At 33.8% G+C, this 24023-nt stretch overlaps 1 protein-coding gene across 1 annotated transcript; it reads left to right on the forward strand.

The window, feature by feature from the left end:
* The first annotated feature begins 1474 nt into the window (after positions 1-1474).
* Positions 1475-23436, forward strand: LOC134688081 (kyphoscoliosis peptidase-like). The gene is made up of 4 exons (XM_063548549.1): positions 1475-1856; positions 13215-13330; positions 20616-20738; positions 22132-23436. Exons 1-4 carry the CDS (start codon positions 1572-1574, stop codon positions 23420-23422), a joined length of 1815 nt encoding a protein of 604 aa, XP_063404619.1. The 5' UTR covers positions 1475-1571; the 3' UTR covers positions 23423-23436.
* The last annotated feature ends 587 nt before the right edge of the window (positions 23437-24023 follow it).

A 24023-nucleotide genomic window follows, 5' to 3' on the forward strand; every position in this document is an offset into this window, starting at 1 on the left:
CTCTCTCTCTCTCTCTCTCTCTCTCTCTCTCTCTCTCTCTCTCTCTCTCTCTCTCTCTCTCTCTCTCTCTCTCTCTCTCTCTCTCTCTCTCGATCCATCGATCGATTTGCGCTCTTTACATAGACTGTATTGTGTTTGATTAAATCTTTATATTCTAAATGAAACATATAGCTATATGTTAAGTTGGTAGGTCAGTTGACTATCGACTTTTAAACTAGTACGACGGAAACGTTTTAATAGAATAAATAAGTATTGTAATAAATAGATAAACAACTCAGTTTGTTATATTGTATTTATAGCAGTAATATGATCTGTTGTTGAGTTTGTCCCTCAAACTCTAAGCTACATGTACAGAGTAAACCTCTCTATTTTAGTTGCAATGCCTGTACACTATCAGCGTGTGTTTAACTTGTAAGATGCTTATGGAACTGTTGTGTTGCATGTTTATATATACTGGTATAAACTATTGTTTTACATATTTGATTTATGTGTATGTTTTGTTTTACTGTTGTTCTGTCGGTTTTAAAAGCTTTAAATTAACATTTTGAAAATGTATAAATACTAGTTACAATGTACTTTGATAATTCTTTTTAGAATGGCATCAACATAAAAAAAATTAGGTTTACTTTTACAATGTGGAATGTATATTGTATTATCGCTATTTTGTGCATTTTTCCTTTGATCTTTTTTTGTGATAATTTTCATATCATGCTTCTCGCTTGAGATGGACAAATTATCGCTAGAAACTAAGGAAGCCACGTGGCGTTTCTAACGAAATTGACATTGAAATTCAAATTGACATTGAAATTAACAACGTCGTCATGGGTAAAATAGCGATAAAAAGATTATCATTGGTCATCTCAACTCGATTGCATTTCTCACTTTCGCTGTTCCAGCTCAAGCGAGAAAATCAATCTCGTTGAGATAATCAACGATAATCTATAATTATTGATGATGAGACGTTAATAAATTATTATTGTATTGTTATTGTGAATTATTTACCTGTATACAAAACTATTAAATGCTGTAGAAACGTGAACACACCTGTACTATAATCAATTATTGAACATACAAACATTAAAATAAGTAGTTTGTTGTCTAATTTCAATTAATTGATAAGGATTTGCACTAAAAAAAATATAACACAATATTGAAAGGTCAATTTTAGATAGAGCGAATTTTCATTTGAACTTAGTGGACTTTGTTGTAATTACCAGTGATTGAGTCTCTTTTTTTATACATGTAACTCAGGTATGTCGACTTTATTTCACATTTATTCGCGTATTAGGTCATGCCAATATTCTAGCTAAGACCTGAGACTACTATAACACATACTATAACACATGTGTTATAGTACTAGTCTCAGCTAAGTCTAAAAAAAACAAAACACATGACTTAAAATTGACGCATTAAAATATTCACAAAATATTATTTTACTATTGGGGTTTATAAAAAGTGCAAATAGAAGTGTTTTATTCTCAACTATTGGGTCCGGTTCAATCATATAGTGTTCTTCTTATGACTTGCGTGCCATAAATGTTTCACAGGTTCTGGAGATTTAAGCTGAAGCCATGGGTTGTAGTTCATCATCGTCATCTGGTACGGGAAACTCGATCGAAGAAGTTAAAACCCAAGAGCAGGTTTCACACCAGAAAAATGGAGTAGATAACAATCCCACAGAAGCTGTCGACAGATCTCAGAGTGTACAGGCATCACCACTGAAGACGACAAACAATTACCAAACAATACCACACAAACAAACCACGTGCAATGATAAAGAAAAACCCTCAGCAAAATCTGATAATTTCAAACTTGACTTTGACGAATTCAAAGATATAGATGAACATGCCAGACAGGTATTTATAACCATTATATAATACATTGTACCAGCGGGTGGAAATTAATTTTGCCCCCATCCCCTTTTAAAAAGAGAAGAAAGAACAAGTTGGCCATCGATAGTTAATCCCATTCATCAAAGTAACTCCATTCTATCTAGACGTTTTCATTGGGGTTCTTTGTTTTGTTTTACCAGCATTTGATATACGGACCAATCAAAATATGTGCATTAGACGTAACAGAGCAAGAAATTATACTTTAAGTTAATTTATAATTGATCAACATACAGAAATGTTTCTATCTGTTGTAGAAATATCTCCTAGAATTGTGTTTATTTAAACGTGTTTATAAATAATTAGTCCTTTTCGACCCGTTTTGGAGTTGGAACAGGGTTGTTGTTGGGTTGCTTTGCACATTTAGCGTGACACGATCGATTATTCAAATGCTTACTAGATTAAAAAAAGAAAAGCTTATTTTATTGTGAAAAAGTTATATAGCGTATATCGGTATGTTCGCGCGTTTTCAGTTATTGCCGCTTTTGAACACGGTTGCTGCATATTTATAGAAATTCGAAAATTTAACCCCACGAACATTGTTCTGCATGCTCGAATATTTATTGGTATTTGGTTGTTTCGTACATGATACAGATTCTTGTGTTTTTTCGACAGATCACACACAAGGGATAAAATCAATGAAAATCTTTTTTTTCAATAATTGATTTGAATTGTCCAATCTTAAGTTAACATGTCACGCCTTTTAACAAATTGAACAAAGCAATTAGTGACAGTCATGTTAAAACATGTTAATTAGCTAGCGGCGATCTACTGATTGGTGTCGTGACCCGAACATTGTGTATTAAAGATCCAGATTCAATATTTTTATTAAAGTCTCACTACTTGTAATACATTTACAGTATATACATCTAGTATTTACACAATATAAATCAGAAAATACATACACAAATATAAAATACAAGTACCATTCTATAAAGCATAATTATTACGACTGTAAAACAATTTCTATAAAAAAACTAGTTAAATGTGAGTATTAAAATAATTTCATTTAAGATTTCAAGATTTTATTAAGAATATAAAAAGGTATGTCTTCTACTTAAAATATCTAAGCAGGTTTTGGCAACCATATTATTTGTAAAATCTAAAAAAAGAGTGTAATGGTAATGACAAATCTTGGTATCGTCTTAAACAATCTGTAGGATGACCAATTATTGATACTCAGAAAAATACAACAGTTTTGTAAGATATTAGCGGTCTTGCTAAATGTAACAAACACGGGTTTTGAAAATGCATTCGTTTTAGACGGATGCTTTCTCCTGTGCTTTACATTTAAATCTCTATAGCTCTTTAAACTTTAAAGCAAATCTTTAGATTGCATTTTGATATGCTTGCTTTCTGACAGAAAAGGAGTAGGGCCAAGAAGGGTCAAAAATGGCCCTGTCTTAGAAATTCACGAAATTAAGGCAGAATGATCCCTTACTAGGGTAGTTTATAAATTGATAACCACCAGACTTGTAACTCTGTCTGTATAATTTTCCTGAGCGTCAGAAAAGACCACGGTGAAATCCAATTTTAATAATTTGTGCGTAACGTCAAAATTGTTTTTCTTGACGTTCTTATACTAATAATCATTTTACCACATGTATTATTTTGCAAAGTATTTCTTGAATCTCATACACATAGTTCGTTCTTTATATATATAAACAGAAACTTACTAAAAGCCGGAGATTAAAGTGGCAAACAATGCTCCAGTTACATTAAGTACAATTGCACCGAAAACTCGTTTTCGTCTTTGATATTCACGAAAAAGAAATTGCAGACTATCAAAATTCTATAGCATAGATTAAATTCAAAGTTATATATAGTTTCCAAACACATTATAGCATATTAGTCTTATATTTGGCAGAAGGCACATTCATTGAAAACTGTAAACTATCTTGGCGAGTGGAGTACAGCCGATTAAACATCTTTAAAAATGTTTAACGATTGTTGTCTCATTGGAAATCATGCCATGTCATCTTTTACATTAATATGAATATAAAACCCGTGATTTCGATGAAACTCAAAACATTTTATTTCCTGGAAAAAAATTAAGAATGAAAACAATTCATATAGACAATACATATAATTCCATATGATATAATCATATAGCACATACTATACAAATGTACCACACGTGCACGCATAAGCACCACGCTCGTTCTGAAGGATTTACATGCCTACTCTCAATTCAGCTTTTAGAATAAAAATACGTATGAACGGCAATTTCATTCAACACTGCTCTGTATACACCAACGGCCACTGACACACACAATATTTATAATTTATAGTTTTACTGTCTCTAATTGTACCTTAAGCGCGTGAATATATGTACAATGTACAACTCTAAAATTAATAAGAATATATTTCAATTGTTCAGTGGATACGTTTCATATTTTCCCAAATGTTTTTTTTTTTATCTAGTAAATGTTTTTAAAAAAGGCTATACAAAAAGAATTGACGAAATGCTCCATCTTAGTTGTCAAAAGCGGATAAGTTCATTTACGGATATACTTGTTAACTATAGAGTTGAATGAAATGAAATAAATGATATTAAAGTATAAATGTAAGCGGTGTCAATTAAAGTTATTTATTATTAAAAACTGTAAATTACTACTATCGGTAGATAAAATCTATTATTGTGTCTATATTTTGTTTTCTTTAATGTTGTATGAAATGTCTGATGAATAGGTTATATTCATCAATGAAATACTTCATAACTTTTTTAAAAGTTTGCTTAATTGAAAAAAACAACAACATTACAATATATTTAAATAGAGTTCACCATGTTCAAATACATTAGCAAGTGGAATACTAAGATAAAGTCAAGGAGACAGAGACCTAACAAGGATTGATACAGTATTCTATTCTTCAACGACACTCTCCTCACTATCACTTTCGTCTACAGCTTGTGGAATAGATGCTGCATCTTCTAAATATGCTCCCCAATTCTGGACTCCATAAGATATATCCTGATTGTGCCTTGCATAACCAAGATACCAGAGTATTGATGCAATATGCGCACACACTCCCACAACACGTGCTCCTGCTCTGCATTTACAGTACCATGCGGTAATTTCAGCAGATGTGTATTCTATCCACAAAATGTAGGTTTTAGAAGAAACATGACGGCTCTGAAGTTTCACACGTATCAAATGTTCATCCTCTTTATGTATAAGAATTTGACAATTGCCCTCCAAGTGTTCCTGAATGTAGCTAGTGCTAAGTTTTAGTTGATATACACCGCACGTTATGTTTCTCAGATCTTCTTCATCAAGAAGTGGAAAATCGTCTAAAGTATGATTATCTGGCTCTTTCCAAATTGTCTTACGTCTCTCCAAATTTTCGTCTTCTACCCTCTGTTTCAGTATATTTACTCTTTTCGACAGATACAACATTTTTGCAGCCAATGCATCTTCATTGTCACATCCTTTTTAAACAAGAAAATATCAATTACAATACAAGTTAATAGTTTCACAATTTTTTAATCAAATATAAAAAAAAGTGTGTTGTGATTTCCAATACAACTATTTTTAATTTAACCAAATGACACAAAAATTACCAACTCTTAGTCGCAATATGGAGAGTTGTCTCATTGGCACTCATGCCACATCTTCCTATGTCTATATGTAAAAGAACAATAAAAATTGTTGCTTTATACATGCATTATCATGTGGTATTATTTATCATTTGTCTTATAAATTTTGTTTAGATTGCTTGTTTGGTTTATTTGCTTTCTAATGAATAGTAAGGGAAGGGTGAATAATACTTTTCAGAGAAAGTTTGTTTTCTCCTTACGTTTTCTTACAAATACATTTTTTTAACTGAGTGGAAAATGACAGCTCTCACAGTGCAAATTTCTAGTGACAAAAATGTGTCTTTAAAATATCACAAATTCGGGTCGATCACTTTTTATGATTTGATGATATACATATACTTATCACAGTTACCAATACGAGCTATCTTAGTGAGAATGTTTACCTGGAGACAACGGCGGTAAATATTTATTTGATATTCCACATACAATGCAAACATAATCTCCGATATATGGAACTTGTTTATTTGGTAAAACATGGCTCAGATACTTCCATCTCTTGATTCTTGCATTAGAAGATTCTACTACCCAACGGACCTAAAATGAGATAGTAATTTAGGGCTATTTTCCTAAAGCATGTAGATCAAAGGTTTGGTTGGCTTGCTTTGTATAACTGTTTGCCCAAACATTGTAATAAAGTTTTACAATTTAATAAATACATAGGTAGGGCTTTAGTTTATTTATTGTTAATGGTTGCTTGACTAAACATTTATACGATAAAAGCAAGCAATCTAACCAAACCTCTGAACTACACGCATTAGAAAAATAGCTCTAAACATCAAGTCTGCAATTTATAATTGTTTGCAATTAAAACTATGTTTGTCAATGTCAATTATGTTATATATATTGTCATTTTTGCAAACAGTAACAGCAATACCGTCACGTATGCAGAATATAAAACGTTTATGGAAGGTGTGCTACCTCAAGTTTTTTCGTTATTGGTTTGTTTAATTGATATTTATGTGCAAACAAACTAGTCATAGGGGGGAATTCGCAGTCCTATAATTCATTTTTTTTATTAGTGGCACAATAGTAATAGTCTTAGCAGTAACTATGTGCATATGTGAGTTGGGTGTGATTGGTTTGAATAAGAGCATTTTCTGTGTAGCGATGAAAATATTTTAACATGATACTATATAAAGTGACACAGTTTCAAAATTTGTTTTGAGAGTGATAATACAGTATGTTTGCTGTAGGTGTACAAACCTTAGTAACTAATCTGCTTGCATTGGCTTCATCTGTTGTCATCTGTTTTTGGCCTTTCGTTAAAAAGCTTGGCATCTGTGCCTTTATCCCTAAATCATCAAGCAGCTCCAATGAGTCCCTGAACCCTCTATCAACTACAAATATATAATTTTCTTGTACCCATTCTTTGATATCTTCTACATTTGTGTTAAACATATGTTTGAGGATTGCCGCATCATTATTTTTGCAGTCGGCCATGTATGGTCCAAGAACAGTCACGAAGTATCCTGTAGTAGTAACAACTACCATTGGTTTAACAAGAGGTCGTCCCTTGTGTAAACTATATGACCGTCTTTGAAAATGAAAATTTCCGCTCTTCTGAAAATACATATAGGTTCCATCAAGCACTAAGATAGCCTGTGTGTTTGTTCCATCCCCAAATAAAGTCTGAGCTAGTGGTCGTGTGTGCAGATAAACAACATCATCATGGCTGACGTGTTTAAAACCCAAATTTTCAGAACTAAAGCTTGTCTGACACATGAAATGGCTCGGCGTAAACTTGATCTTGATATGTTGAAAATGGTAGATAGTACTTTATTTGAAATTCCAGATTTTAATTTAAAAAGGAAAATTCCAAGAGAAGTTCTTGTGCTTCGTGTAGGTGTATTTCTTACTATATTTTTGATGTAGGAATAAAGATCATTAAAGTTGTCCTTATTTATGCCGGTTAAATTGATAAAGTCAGAGTCAGATAACACTTTATCTGTGTCAAAGTCAATTCTTGATTGTTCATTTTGTAAGGCTGTATATCGTAACTTCTTCAAAAGATCCATAATTGTAGATCTGTTAAGGATGACATTATCATTTGTACAGTTTATTTTACTTATTGCATCTTCTGTAAAATTGTATTCCGTCAAATGTCCCGGACAACAGCGACATCCTGCAGGAATTATAACCTCTTTTTTAAGAAATGCAGAAAATCTTGCTTGTGATGGAACAACAATTAGCTTTGGTCCAGGCTTTTTGCATATGAAACAGTATGACTGGCTTTTTGATGTAGAAGGTATTGAAAGAGATACTGATGGTGGACTGGATAAAACAGTAGATCTACGTTTTGCTGGTGGAACATAATCTTCATCGTCAGATAATATATGCTGTTCAACAGAGGATTGTCTGGTTTCCTTAACATAGTATGTGTGCCTACACGTATTGCATATTTTGTCTTCCTGCTTATGTGTTATCAAAAAATTCTTCTTCAAATACTTTGCTACGGATTTATTGATTGCTCTTCTTTCGTGTGGTTTAGTCCTTTTATTGCATAGAACGCACGGGTAATTCTTTGGACCGCTTCCAGGCATTCTGAAGTGAAATACAGAAATGAATCTTAGTACGCGAACCACGATTGCAGTTTAGAACAGAAGATTTGATACATGTGATAATGAACAGCAACCCAACAATATAAAACAGAGCAACAATTGTATAATTTATCTAATTTTTATTATTGTGTATAAACATATGTATTCAGGAATGAAGCTTGAACATACAATGTGTAATAAAATAATTCAGTTCCGAATCCTAAGTCACCAACACTAGCTCATCTGGTTCATTCAGTTATGCTCAAAATGAACTATACAAAAAATCCCTGAAAGCTCATTTCAAATTAAGGAAAGATCTTTTATCACTTAATCCTGATGTAAAAACAAGTATTCATGTTTTTGACCACACTGTAAAACCTATTTTATTATATGGTAGCGAAATATGGGGGATGTTTAATTCTCTTTCCTCTAAATGTAAGAAGGAAGATATATCTTTTGAAAAATTATATTCAGGTTTACCCTGTGAGAAACTTCATATAAAATTTTGTAAATTTATACTTGGGGTACACAAGAAAACAACAAATGCTGCAGTGTTATCTGAACTTGGAAGATTTCCAATATATTTTAATATTATAAAAGGAATGTTATTGTACTGGTATAGATTAGAGAATTTAGGTGATAATTTTCCTCTATTAAAAGAGGCATATACACAATCAAAGACACTACATCACATGAATATAACATCATGGTATGGTTCAATAAATGTTGTTTTTAAAATACTTGGTATTGACTATACAAATGCCATAAATGCTCCATTTTGTGAATCCTTATACAAATTTAAGAAATATATACAAACCAAGCTATCAATATTGTTTATTAGCTGTTGGAAAAAACAAATAGATAAATTTTCAGACAGTAAACTGAAAACCTACCTTTTATATAAAACAAATTTTGGTTTTGAAAAATATCTAACATTGATCAAGAATTTTGAACTTAGAAGAAGTTTTACTAAATTACGTGTATCTTCTCATAGATTACAAATAGAATTAGGTAGATATCAGGGTATTCCCCGAATTAACAGAATATGTAATAAATGTTCTTCCAATACTGTCGAAGATGAGGCTCATTTTCTATTTGATTGTAACAAATTTGAGGATGATAGAAATTGTATGTTAGCTAGTATTGCACAATATAATTCTTATTTTAATCATATGAACAGTCAAAGCAAAATTATCTGGTTATTTAGTGTAGAAAATGTTGAGTTACTTAAAACAATATGTAATTTTATATACAAACATCTTCCTTAGTGAAGATTAGTTAAAGGAGATCTATGTGTGTATATACATTTGATTGGACATAGAAAATTATATTCATCTGAATATCACAAACATACTAGCCGATTAAAAAAATTAAAAAAATTGTTAAGATATATTATTTATTCAAATGTTCTCTTATATCCTTGAGGCATCGTCCCCTGGTATCAACAGCATTCAAGTTACCTATGATGCTTCCTTGTTTGCTTTTGATACAGGTAGGAAAGAGACATTTACACACATTTTACATGCCTATGGCCCATAAGGTATCGCCCCCTGGTGTCAGCTGCCTTTAGGAAACCATAATGCTTTCCTATTTGCTGCTGACACAGGATGAGTCATGGACATGTTTAATTTCTACTTTCTTTTTGGCTAATTATTATATATTTAATTGATCCAACTTTTTGTGTACTATACATATGTGGATATCTATTTTTCTTTTTTTCTTTTTGGGCTACTTGTTTGTTATCTATATCAACCACACTTGCAATAAAATGCATTAGTATTAAAAAAAAACATACTATAGATTCTTTATCTACGTATTTTTTAAGAACTTAAATAGTTCTCGTTTAACTTTTTTTTTTTTTTCTCATTGTTTGTATTGTATTATGAAAAAAAAATTATTGATGTTGTAATGTTTATGCCCTTTGGGGCCCATAATTGGAAAATAAAATATCTTATCTTATCTTATCTTATCTAGTAGTCAGACTACAAACAGTATTTATAGATCATCATATTTAATCATTTATGTTGGACTGAATATGCAGGTATCTTAACTTGCTTAATTTTTATTACACATCAGAAAGGCAAGTTCTATATAAGAATAATTTGTTGGATAACAATTTCTTCTTTAAATAAAATCAAATGACAAATAGAAACGTTTCAAAAAAATGTTATCAATCAATCAGTAAGACTAGAAAATAATTAAAAAAAAAATATCAGTGGAATCATTCAAACAATCACAGGAATGAAAGTAATGCATTAGGTTTAATGATATTATATAAAAAAAAAAGGGAAAAAAAGAAGAAAAAAAACTTTATGCACCAGAGGGCCGCGAACCCCTGCTAAGAATATCATGCTAGTCTAAAGCGTAACACTCTAACCATTACACCACGTCGTCGTCCATGCCAATGGATGAAAACAAGTGGTACATAAATTTAAGTCTGTACTGAAGCTAGTCGTCTGCTTTTGTTTATTTTGTTTTTAACATCAGTAATGAGTAAAGATAATAATATTACTGCTCTAGCCTAGTTAAAAAGTTATTTTTAAGACGGTTTTCGTAGAATTAATTCGGCCTTAATTAAAAGCTGCCCCATTTTTTTTTATAACAAAGCAGACCAATCTTAACTTGACATAACATTTCAAAATCTTTTTTAAGTGTTAAAATAACGTTGAAAGTGAACTCTTAATCAATTTTTCATCTACTTGTCATTTTATTTTCCTCAACTTTGTCCTGTGTTTCAATAGAAAAAAATGTAACTGCGGGAAAAAAATCTCCGTTGGCAGTTGACGAAGCTAGACTACGGAACTTTTTATTCCAATTTTTATTTGTTATTTAAATCTGTAAATTAATTTTAACTTACCTCAATACGTAATCTCCATACTTCAGTTGCAAGAAAAGATTCACATAATAGTCTGCAGTATATGTCAGAGAAAGCAAAAATGCCGATCATGTCACCGTCCGGCAAAACTGCGTTATCCATATTTCTTTAGGTAAGTGCAACAAACATGCGCAATGTAATTCCAAAACACACACACACAAAAACCCCAGAAAAATGATAGAATTTATTAAAAATAATATAAAAAGAAGATGGACTATATAAATTGTTTCTATTTTAATATAAGTTCGTGGTACATTCATTAGTTAGTTCGCCAAAAAATCTACCGTACCTCGGAAATAACAGTGTCGAATCCGGATTTGCTTGTTTGCAAAAGTTTATTTTTCGACTTGGCCACAGGCCTCGACCACGCTAAAAATTTTTGCAAACGATTTCAAAGTGTCAAACAATTAAAATGAGATTAGAATTACTTTGGTCGAGGCCTGTGGCCAATGCGGAATTGAACCAAGAAGTGTGAAATTCTTCGAAAATTTCGATGTTTTGAGCGTTCCGGTGTTACGTCACATTAGTGACGTCATGAAAATATTTTTTTTTTACAAAATAACAAACAACGGTAAATATGTTTTAACTACAATATATCCATCTTGTTTATATTTATTTTTTGGTAATTTCACAGGGCCAATATTGGCACTTCGTGGCCATACTCCTTTAGCAGCTCCAAGAACTAACTTTTTCGATGGAAACAAATGACACTGACATTCTCATTTCCACAGTAGACTTTGTCTTAACAGTTGTTAAATTATTTGGCGTCTTAATATTTACTTTCAGAATCAGTTTATATTATATGTATCGTTTTCGTTTGTTTGTCCTGTCTTCCATCGAGGTTTTCCCCTTGCACTTGTGGTATGCTGTGTTTGAAGTACTAGCAAGAGGTATCGTGATAAGGTCACGACATGCAGAAAAAAACATATCTTATGAGAAGAGTAAGAGAAGAAAATATTTCAATAGCAGTATTTGTGAAGATTTTGATAAGATAAATAATTTCAGTTTAAAGGAAGTCCATTTACATGTGTTTTATGGTAAATCGTAGCCATTCACGTATATAAAGCAAATTTCCTTTTTTCTTAATAATAATATGAAGTAGTACAGTACTTGAAGTGAGCCAGAACACTGCATCCAATTACCCCATATGTACTCGGTTTTATATATATAGATTAGACCGTTGGTTTTCCCGTTTGAATGGTTTTACATTACTAATTTTTGAGGCCATTTATAGCTTGCTGTTAGGTGTGAACCAAGGCTCCGTATTGAAGGCAATACCTTGACCTATAATGGTCATTTTTATAAATTGTTATTTGGATGGAGGTTTGTCTCATTGGCACTCATACCACATCTTCCTATATCTACACTGTATGTATATCATTTACCCTTTCCTTGTAATTTAGCATAGCTAAGGGGTAATAGAAAATACATATTTGAAATCAGTAAGATGAAATACATTTTTTATGATAATTTTGTGATTTCTTTTTTTTTTTTTTTTTTTTACTTTTATCAAAAGAAGGGGGTCGGAGGGGTCCTGATCCCGAAATCCCGGATTTAAAAACACGAAATCCCGTTGTCCAGAATTAAAAGAAATTTAAATTCCGATATCCCGAAATTCGAAAAAAGAATTCCCGGATCCCAAAATGATCAATCCCGAAATCCCGAGCCTTAAAATACACCCGATCCTGGAGTTCCGATGAAGATCATACCCTCTCAAAACGTTGTTTGATGTATAATTGAATCGGTTTAAAACGTACTTGTATGACGGACTATAAAAACTACAAAATAGGGCTATATACGAGTCGGAAAGTTTACACCGATACCGGGAATGACAGGTGAAATGGCATAGATTCCAGTCTCTATCGAAAATCATTGTAAGATGATTAAGCGTTGGTACCGTATTGTAAATATGCACTCGGAAATAATACCATCACAGATATATGCATGGGACTGTCGTTTTTCACGAGATCATACGAAACCATGCTACAACAGTGCAGTCGATTTTGAATGAAAGTGGACTTGATTATTTATATACTAAGTAACTCGGAATGTACGGATGGATTAAGAACCAAGTTTATTATTAATTTTGTACAAGACATTTTCATGCAAAAGTACCAGATCACATGGTAAAAAGCCGTAGAGGTTATGCCAAAACTCCGCACGTATTGAGACTTGAACACCACACGTAGTGTTTATTTGTTCCTAAAATCAATCTATATCCACACTCAGTATTTAGATCTTGGCATATGGTATTCAGTTATGATAAAACATTTGAAATACTTCATTTGAGCGTTTGTTAATTACTTTGCTTACAGGCACCAAGATCTGCCGAAGAGTCGATAGAAACATTAGCCAAATATCTTGCCAAACCAGCAAAGGATGATACAGAAGTTGTACGAGCGCTTTATGTGTGGGTTTGTGAAAACATAAGGTACATATAGTTTTTCATAATTCTTTTCTAGAAAGGCACCAGGAAAGACGACATTATCTTCAACTTTGGTGCTTTTAAAACAATGGATTTGTTATGGTCGATACGTCATTACTTTTTTGCATTACATTTTTTTTCAGTCAAGATTTATTCTGGTAAAATGAAATTCCAATTTTCGGCTTTGTAATAATATATTTGTAGCTATGAAAAGAATCAAGCAAATTAAACGGGTGACAAACTTATTAGAAACATAAATGTTACTTTCAAAACCCATAACATAGACTATCAATTATATTCCACATTTTAACGTATTCTTTTTGAAAGAGCCGCAGATGTTCTACTATTTCAATAATTTGTAATCAAAATTAATTATGTCTGCCTATCCTTTATTGTCAGCTAACAGTGTCTATAAACCCTCGGAAAAAAATATATGTTTCATATCAATATATCAAGAAAACCGGTAGCACGAAAATAAATGAATACACAGTACGCAAACCAAGAGAGAGAAAAAAAACCCAACAAATTATCGAATCACATACGCCAAACAGAAAGAGACCATCTAATTCCATACAGCGTTATCGTTTGGTATATATAATATAACCTTTCTCTGCTCTACACAAAGAAGCGAAGCATGACGTCATCACTGTTTCGGAGTAAGCTTGACCAAATGTAACGACAGGGATCGCTTCAGCCTTGAAGTCATATAACTTTGGAGTCAGTTTTTTGTACTCATACTCCAAAATCAACCAATCGAGCACTGAGAAAAGTTTTATGAATTTAACCCCTGGTGACGAAAGTGCAAAGTAACCTATTATTTTGATATGAGGTGTTCATAGATTGCAAAATGTTGTGCAAAAGCCACTGAGATATCTAAAAATAACACTGATATGTTTCATGAAAAAAACTTGATTATAATGATTTTTTTTTGGTATGAAAAAGTAAATACGTAATTTCTTTATATTTCTATTTACCAGGTATGACACTGATGCCTACTTCGGAGGGACCTTGTCATCTCTAGCCACTAAGGGTGGTGATGTTTTAAAGAGTAAACATGTTACTTCTTTATATTTCTATTTACCAGGTACGACACCGATGCCTACTTTGGAGGGACCTTGTCATCTCTAGCCACTAAGGGTTGTGATGTTTTAAAGAGTAAACATGTTACTTCTTTATATTTCTATTTACCAGGTACGACACCGATGCCTACTTTGGAAGGACCTTGTCATCTCTAGCCACTAAGGGTGGTGATGTTTTAAAGAGTAAACATGTTACTTCTTTATATTTCTATTTACCAGGTATGACACTGATGCCTACTTTGGCGGGACCTTGTCATCTCTAGCCACTAAGGGTGGTGATGTTTTAAAGAGTAAACATGTTACTTCTTTATATTTCTATTTACCAGGTACGACACCGATGCCTACTTTGGCGGGACCTTGTCATCTCTAGCCACTAAGGGTGGTGATGTTTTAAAGAGTAACCATGTTATTTCTTTATATTTCTATTTACCAGGTATGACACTGATGCCTACTTTGGAAGGACCTTGTCATCTCTAGCCACTAAGGGTGGTGATGTTTTAAAGAGTAACCATGTTATTTCTTTATATTTCTATTTACCAGGTACGACACCGATGCCTACTTCGGAGGGACCTTGTCATCTCTAGCCACTAAGGGTGGTGATGTTTTAAAGAGTAAACATGTTACTTCTTTATATTTCTATTTACCAGGTATGACACTGATGCCTACTTCGGAGGGACCTTGTCATCTCTAGCCACTAAGGGTGGTGATGTTTTAAAGAGTAACCATGTTACTTCTTTATATTTCTATTTACCAGGTATGACACTGATGCCTACTTCGGAGGGACCTTGTCATCTCTAGCCACTAAGGGTGTTGATGTTTTAAAGAGTAAATATGTTACTTCTTTATATTTCTATTTACCAGGTATGACACCGATGCCTACTTTTGGGGGACCTTGTCATCTCTAGCCACTAAGGGGGGTGATGTTTTAAAGAGTAAACATGTTACTTCTTTATATTTATATTTACCAGGTATGACACCGATGCCTACTTTGGAGGGACCTTGTCATCTCTAGCCACTAAGGGTGGTGATGTTTTAAAGAGTAAACATGTTATTTCTTTATATTTCTATTTACCAGGTATGACACTGATGCCTACTTCGGAGGGACCTTGTCATCTCTAGCCACTAAGGGGTGGTGATGTTTTAAAGAGTAACCATGTTACTTCTTTATATTTATATTTACCAGGTATGACATTGATGCCTACTTCGGAGGGACCTTGTCATCTCTAGCCACTAAGGGTGGTGATGTTTTAAAGAGTAACCATGTAACTTCTTTATATTTATATTTACCAGGTATGACACTGATGCCTACTTTGGGGGACCTTGTCATCTCTAGCCACTAAGGGTGGTGATGTTTTAAAGAGTAAACATGTTATTTCTTTATATTTCTATTTACCAGGTATGACACTGATGCCTACTTCGGAGGGACCTTGTCATCTCTAGCCACTAAGGGTGGTGATGTTTTAAAGAGTAACCATGTTACTTCTTTATATTTATATTTACCAGGTATGACACCGATGCCTACTTTGGAGGGACCTTGTCATCTCTAGCCACTAAGGGTGGTGATGTTTTAAAGAGTAAACAATGGATTTGTTATGGTCGATACGTCATTACTTTTTTGCATTACATTTTTTTTCAGTCAAGATTTATTCTGGTAAAATGAAATTCCAATTTTCGGCTTTGTAATAATATATTTGTAGCTATGAAAAGAATCAAGCAAATTAAACGGGTGACAAACTTATTAGAAACATAAATGTTACTTTCAAAACCCATAACATAGACTATCAATTATATTCCACATTTTAACGTATTCTTTTTGAAAGAGCCGCAGATGTTCTACTATTTCAATAATTTGTAATCAAAATTAATTATGTCTGCCTATCCTTTATTGTCAGCTAACAGTGTCTATAAACCCTCGGAAAAAAATATATGTTTCATATCAATATATCAAGAAAACCGGTAGCACGAAAATAAATGAATACACAGTACGCAAACCAAGAGAGAGAAAAAAAAACCAACAAATTATCGAATCACATACGCCAAACAGAAAGAGACCATCTAATTCCATACAGCGTTATCGTTTGGTATATATAATATAACCTTTCTCTGCTCTACACAAAGAAGCGAAGCATGACGTCATCACTGTTTCGGAGTAAGCTTGACCAAATGTAACGACAGGGATCGCTTCAGCCTTGAAGTCATATAACTTTGGAGTCAGTTTTTTGTACTCATACTCCAAAATCAACCAATCGAGCACTGAGAAAAGTTTTATGAATTTAACCCCTGGTGACGAAAGTGCAAAGTAACCTATTATTTTGATATGAGGTGTTCATAGATTGCAAAATGTTGTGCAAAAGCCACTGAGATATCTAAAAATAACACTGATATGTTTCATGAAAAAAACTTGATTATAATGTTTTTTTTTTGGTATGAAAAAGTAAATACGTAATTTCTTTATATTTCTATTTACCAGGTATGACACTGATGCCTACTTCGGAGGGACCTTGTCATCTCTAGCCACTAAGGGTGGTGATGTTTTAAAGAGTAAACATGTTACTTCTTTATATTTCTATTTACCAGGTACGACACCGATGCCTACTTTGGAGGGACCTTGTCATCTCTAGCCACTAAGGGTTGTGATGTTTTAAAGAGTAAACATGTTACTTCTTTATATTTCTATTTACCAGGTACGACACCGATGCCTACTTTGGAAGGACCTTGTCATCTCTAGCCACTAAGGGTGGTGATGTTTTAAAGAGTAAACATGTTACTTCTTTATATTTCTATTTACCAGGTATGACACTGATGCCTACTTCGGAGGGACCTTGTCATCTCTAGCCACTAAGGGTGGTGATGTTTTAAAGAGTAACCATGTTACTTCTTTATATTTATATTTACCAGGTATGACACCGATGCCTACTTTGGAGGGACCTTGTCATCTCTAGCCACTAAGGGTGGTGATGTTTTAAAGAGTAAACATGTTACTTCTTTATATTTCTATTTACCAGGTATGACACTGATGCCTACTTTGGGGGACCTTGTCATCTCTAGCCACTAAGGGTGGTGATGTTTTAAAGAGTAACCATGTTACTTCTTTATATTTATATTTACCAGGTATGACATTGATGCCTACTTCGGAGGGACCTTGTCATCTCTAGCCACTAAGGGTGGTGATGTTTTAAAGAGTAAACATGTTACTTCTTTATATTTCTATTTACCAGGTATGACACTGATGCCTACTTCGGAGGGACCTTGTCATCTCTAGCCACTAAGGGTGGTGATGTTTTAAAGAGTAACCATGTTACTTCTTTATATTTCTATTTACCAGGTATGACACTGATGCCTACTTCGGAGGGACCTTGTCATCTCTAGCCACTAAGGGTGGTGATGTTTTAAAGAGTAACCATGTTACTTCTTTATATTTATATTTACCAGGTATGACATTGATGCCTACTTCGGAGGGACCTTGTCATCTCTAGCCACTAAGGGTGGTGATGTTTTAAAGAGTAAACATGTTACTTCTTTATATTTATATTTACCAGGTATGACACCGATGCCTACTTTGGAGGGACCTTGTCATCTCTAGCCACTAAGGGTGGTGATGTTTTAAAGAGTAAACATGTTATTTCTTTATATTTCTATTTACCAGGTATGACACTGATGCCTACTTCGGAGGGACCTTGTCATCTCTAGCCACTAAGGGGTGGTGATGTTTTAAAGAGTAACCATGTTACTTCTTTATATTTATATTTACCAGGTATGACATTGATGCCTACTTCGGAGGGACCTTGTCATCTCTAGCCACTAAGGGTGGTGATGTTTTAAAGAGTAACCATGTTACTTCTTTATATTTATATTTACCAGGTATGACACTGATGCCTACTTTGGGGGACCTTGTCATCTCTAGCCACTAAGGGTGGTGATGTTTTAAAGAGTAAACATGTTATTTCTTTATATTTCTATTTACCAGGTATGACACTGATGCCTACTTCGGAGGGACCTTGTCATCTCTAGCCACTAAGGGTGGTGATGTTTTAAAGAGTAACCATGTTACTTCTTTATATTTATATTTACCAGGTATGACACCGATGCCTACTTTGGAGGGACCTTGTCATCTCTAGCCACTAAGGGTGGTGATGTTTTAAAGAGTAAACATGTTACTTCTTTATATTTCTATTTACCAGGTATGACACTGATGCCTACTTTGGGGGACCTTGTCATCTCTAGCCACTAAGGGTGGTGATGTTTTAAAGAGTAACCATGTTACTTCTTTATATTTATATTTACCAGGTATGACATTGATGCCTACTTCGGAGGGACCTTGTCATCTCTAGCCACTAAGGGTGGTGATGTTTTAAAGAGTAAACATGTTACTTCTTTATATTTCTATTTACCAGGTATGACACTGATGCCTACTTCGGAGGGACCCTGTCATCTCTAGCCACTAAGGGTGGTGATGTTTTAAAGAGTAACCATGTTACTTCTTTATATTTCTATTTACCAGGTATGACACTGATGCCTACTTCGGAGGGACCTTGTCATCTCTAGCCACTAAGGGTGTTGATGTTTTAAAGAGTAAATATGTTACTTCTTTATATTTCTATTTACCAGGTATGACACCGATGCCTACTTTTGGGGGACCTTGTCATCTCTAGCCACTAAGGGGGGTGATGTTTTAAAGAGTAAACATGTTACTTCTTTATATTTCTATTTACCAGGTATGACACTGATGCCTACTTTGGGGGACCTTGTCATCTCTAGCCACTAAGGGTGGTGATGTTTTAAAGAGTAAACATGTTACTTCTTTATATTTCTATTTACCAGGTATGACACTGATGCCTACTTTGGAAGGACCTTGTCATCTCTAGCCACTAAGGGTGGTGATGTTTTAAAGAGTAACCATGTTATTTCTTTATATTTCTATTTACCAGGTATGACATTGATGCCTACTTCGGAGGGACCTTGTCATCTCTAGCCACTAAGGGTGGTGATGTTTTAAAGAGTAACCATGTTACTTCTTTATATTTATATTTACCAGGTATGACACCGATGCCTACTTCGGAGGGACCTTGTCATCTCTAGCCACTAAGGGTGGTGATGTTTTAAAGAGTAAACATGTTATTTCTTTATATTTCTATTTACCAGGTATGACACTGATGCCTACTTCGGAGGGACCCTGTCATCTCTAGCCACTAAGGGTGGTGATGTTTTAAAGAGTAACCATGTTACTTCTTTATATTTCTATTTACCAGGTATGACACTGATGCCTACTTCGGAGGGACCCTGTCATCTCTAGCCACTAAGGGTGGTGATGTTTTAAAGAGTAAACATGTTATTTCTTTATATTTCTATTTACCAGGTATGACACTGATGCCTACTTCGGAGGGACCTTGTTATCTCTAGCCACTAAGGGTGGTGATGTTTTAAAGAGTAAACATGTTACTTCTTTATATTTCTATTTACCAGGTATGACACTGATGCCTTCTTTGGGGGGACCTTGTCATCTCTAGCCACTAAGGGTGGTGATGTTTTAAAGAGTAAACATGTTATTACTTTATATTTCTATTTACTAGGTATGCCACTGATGCCTACTTCGGAGGGACCTTGTCATCTCTAGCCACTAAGGGTGGTGATGTTTTAAAGAGTAACCATGTTACTTCTTTATATTTATATTTACCAGGTATGACATTGATGCCTACTTCGGAGGGACCTTGTCATCTCTAGCCACTAAGGGTGGTGATGTTTTAAAGAGTAAACATGTTTCTTCTTTATATTTCTATTTACCAGGTATGACACCGATGCCTACTTCGGAGGGACCTTGTCATCTCTAGCCACTAAGGGTGGTGATGTTTTAAAGAGTAAACATGTTACTTCTTTATATTTCTATTTACCAGGTATGACACCGATGCCTACTTCGGAGGGACCTTGTCATCTCTAGCCACTAAGGGTGGTGATGTTTTAAAGAGTAAACATGTTATTTCTTTATATTTCTATTTACCAGGTATGACACTGATGCCTACTTCGGAGGGACCCTGTCATCTCTAGCCACTAAGGGTGCTGATGTTTTAAAGAGTAAACATGTTACTTCTTTATATTTCTATTTACCAGGTATGACACTGATGCCTACTTTGGAAGGACCTTGTCATCTGTAGCCACTAAGGGTGTTGATGTTTTAAAGAGTAAACATGTTACTTCTTTATATTTCTATTTACCAGGTATGACACCGATGCCTACTTCGGAGGGACCTTGTCATCTCTAGCCACTAAGGGTGGTGATGTTTTAAAGAGTAAAACCAGCGTTTGTTCAGGATATGCAAACGTGTTTGAATCATTGTGCCAGTAAGTAGCTTTAGTTAGAGAGGTTGTATATACCAATTGAACATAAACATTTGTATTAATTTTCTAGAATGTATTGCATTGCATAGGAAACTACATACCACAACGACTGAAATTGATAATAAATTGTACTAAAATGTTAATGACTTACGAGAATTTGCAGGTTGTTGAGACCTACTGTTCATTTTTCATTGCAAACATAAATCAAAACATGAAACTTCTTTCAACAGATATAGTAAACAATTATTTTCTCCTAATATGAATAACCGACAAAACAATACCAAACAACTTTTCCTCTTTTAGACAATCCATGCATATGAAAATAAACACATTATGTTCCGGATAATTTTAATTTACTAAGCGGCAGTTATTTCTGAGATTACTATATCATAAACTTACCAACGGTAGTAAACCAAAATCACCTAGTCTAGTTAATACCGTAAAGAGATGCAAACCTCATCCATAACCAAAATCGACCCGATCCCGCTGAAAAAACATACAACCAACAAAAACAAACAACAACGAAAACATAATCCACAATGTCTTATTTGAGACTGCAGAAACTTTTTCGGGACGTCGGTATCGCGGGATTGATCCTTTCGGGATTATGGAATATTTTTTTTTCGAATTTTGGGTCCTCGGGATTTCGGCATCAGGAACCTTCTAACCCCACCTCTTTTTCCCTCCCTCTTATTTGTTATAGGCACATAATAAAAATGCTTAACCAGTAAGTCGTGAGTACAAATCTCCTTATGTGTCTATCTTTTGGACACATTTTGTTGATTAATAAATTTGTATATACGTGTCAACGTGGTTTCTTTTGAAGAGTTGTCTCATTGGCAATCATACCACGTCTTCTTTGTTATATGTATGCGTCAACGTATTTGAAAAATTTGATACGTGTTAATAGACTGACCTCTTTTAGTATACCCACCTGTACGAACGTATGGGACAGTCAGCGTTGCGTGCGTTCTTAATTCCGTCCAACAACCCGTCTCGTGTAAGTTAAAGTTTTGAGTTCATGTAGATTTTTATGCTGAAGCGTAACACCTATATCTATCATGAAAAAACTCTTTTTATCATAGGGTAAATTAGGCTGTTAACATATACTTCGAAGTTCTAATCAGGTAAACGTTTAGGTCATTTATCGGGATTTGCCGTCACTTTACTTTGTAACTTACCACACTTGTTAATTATAAATTGCACTTTATGATTATATATCTAACGGGATAATGCAAGCAGGCATGGTGTCTTATGGACACACATTTTTGTTTGATATCTTCGAAGGAAGTGTTCAACATAACACTAACTATATAAACATGATGAACACAAGTCTAGTAGAGAAAAAAATAAACAGTACAAAAAATATTATCATTTTATGTTCTTTGGATTTCAGAGCACTAGGCATAACTTGTAAAAATATCAGCGGGTACTCAAAAGGATATAGTCATAAACCTGGCGACACTATAACATATAACCAGAAAACCAATCATGCATGGAACGTTGTTCAGCTGAATGGAGTGTGGCGATTCATAGAAACTACATGGGGTGCAGGTCACGTAACTAAAGAAAAGAAATTTGTAAAGAATTTCAGTAACTTTTTCTTTCTCACTCCACCTGAAAGTTTTATTTACGATCATTTTCCGTACTTGAACAACAATATTGAAGATAGTAAGAAGTGGCAGCTTCTTGAAACTCCAATCTCAATAGAGGAATATTCAAGGAGACTTAAACCGTTTAAAAAAGCCAGAGAATATGGCGTCAAATTTACATCTCATCCATACGAAACAATCATCGTCAACAATTCACCATGTACAATAATAGTTGAGACAACAGGTTATCCATTCCAGAATTGCTGGTATAATTTAAATGATGATAAAGGTACAGCGATCAATGCCGGGGCTATTATGGTGTGTGAAAATAACAAATCATGTAAGACCACTTTACGCCCTCCGCAAAAAGGAAAGTATACGCTCGCATTACATGCAGCAATAAACGATACAAATATTTCAATAGCCAAGTATATAATTGATTGTTTTGCTGTTGAACCAAACTGGAAACCTTTTCCAAACAACACTGGTTACTATGGCCCGAAGCCTGATTTCATTGATAGAGCATTTGAAAGGTCCTGTATCAACCCGTTCTATGAATGTAAAAATGGAAAATTGGATCTCTTATTGAAGACAATATCAACACCTGATGTACTAGTTCAATTACACGATGCCGAAAATGTCGACCAAAAGGATTACCTGATTGTAGAGAAAAATGACTCCTCCATCAATATAAAGTTACGGTTATTAAATACGGGGTATTATAAACTTCAACTGTTTAGCAAAGTCGACCAGTCCTACACTTTGGCATATACAGTACTCATACTAAACATTGCAGAATCGAACGTGAAATCAAAGTTTCCAATTACCTACTTAAGTACTATAAATTATAAGTGTCAGCTAATTCAACCATTAGTTAGAGAACTGCCGGCAAATTCTGAAATTTGCTTTGAGTTTACCTCTCCAGCTTTTGAAAGCATTCTAGTAAATAAGAAAAAAATCCTCCAAGATAGCAAAGAGAAATGGAAAGTTACAGTTCACACAGGCGAATCTGGAGAATTACGATTGTCAGGAAAACCTGCGGATACAGATGACAACTCATACAAGACAATTTATACATTTGTAATAAAACCATAATATTCTTTGTACAATGTAGTATTTTCATTCGATTTTTTAAATAAGTAACAGTTATTTGTTATTTGAACAGTTGTAAGTTATCGTGCGACATTTAAGTTTGAGCAAAATACAAGTATTCAGTCATTTCCAATCAAAATGGGGTGCGTCTAGAGAGATTCGTACTCTCTGCACGTTACGAACGGTTACAACATCTTTTCTCAAGTGGTTCGTCGATTGCATAATTTCATTCTCGATCCAATATACCCTTTTTACGAGTGGCGATCTTTTGCTGACTTTCATCTTGAACGGACTCTATTACAATATTATTGAGCATGGATGTTTGGAAGCTAAGTAAATATAATAACCGAAATAATTTAAGACAAGCAGACAGACAGAATATTTTATTATAGTTTCACATACCAATACAGAACAATATCATACATCATAATATTAGTATGGCAATACAAATAAAATGTAAATCTAAGTTAAAATATCGATATTCAGCCATGACTTACTATTGCTTTAAAACTAATTCGAACATTCATTACAAATGAATGAATAAAACTTTTACAATACATTAAAAAAAACAAAAAAAAAGCAAACTCAGTTATACACAACATTT

The sequence above is a fragment of the Mytilus trossulus genome, chromosome 10 (genome assembly GCF_036588685.1).
Source record: "Mytilus trossulus isolate FHL-02 chromosome 10, PNRI_Mtr1.1.1.hap1, whole genome shotgun sequence".
In the NCBI taxonomy this organism is placed as follows: Eukaryota; Metazoa; Mollusca; class Bivalvia; order Mytilida; family Mytilidae; genus Mytilus; species Mytilus trossulus.

Excerpts from the sequence above, each read along its gene's own strand:
- LOC134688081 (XM_063548549.1), top strand. The coding sequence starts at position 1,572 with ATGGGTTGTAGTTCATCATCGTCATCTGGTACGGGAAACTCGATCGAA. Across the intron at positions 1,857-13,214 it reads TAGATGAACATGCCAGACAG|GCACCAAGATCTGCCGAAGA; the intron begins GTATTTATAACC and ends CTTTGCTTACAG. Across the intron at positions 13,331-20,615 it reads TGGGTTTGTGAAAACATAAG|GTATGACACCGATGCCTACT; the intron begins GTACATATAGTT and ends TCTATTTACCAG.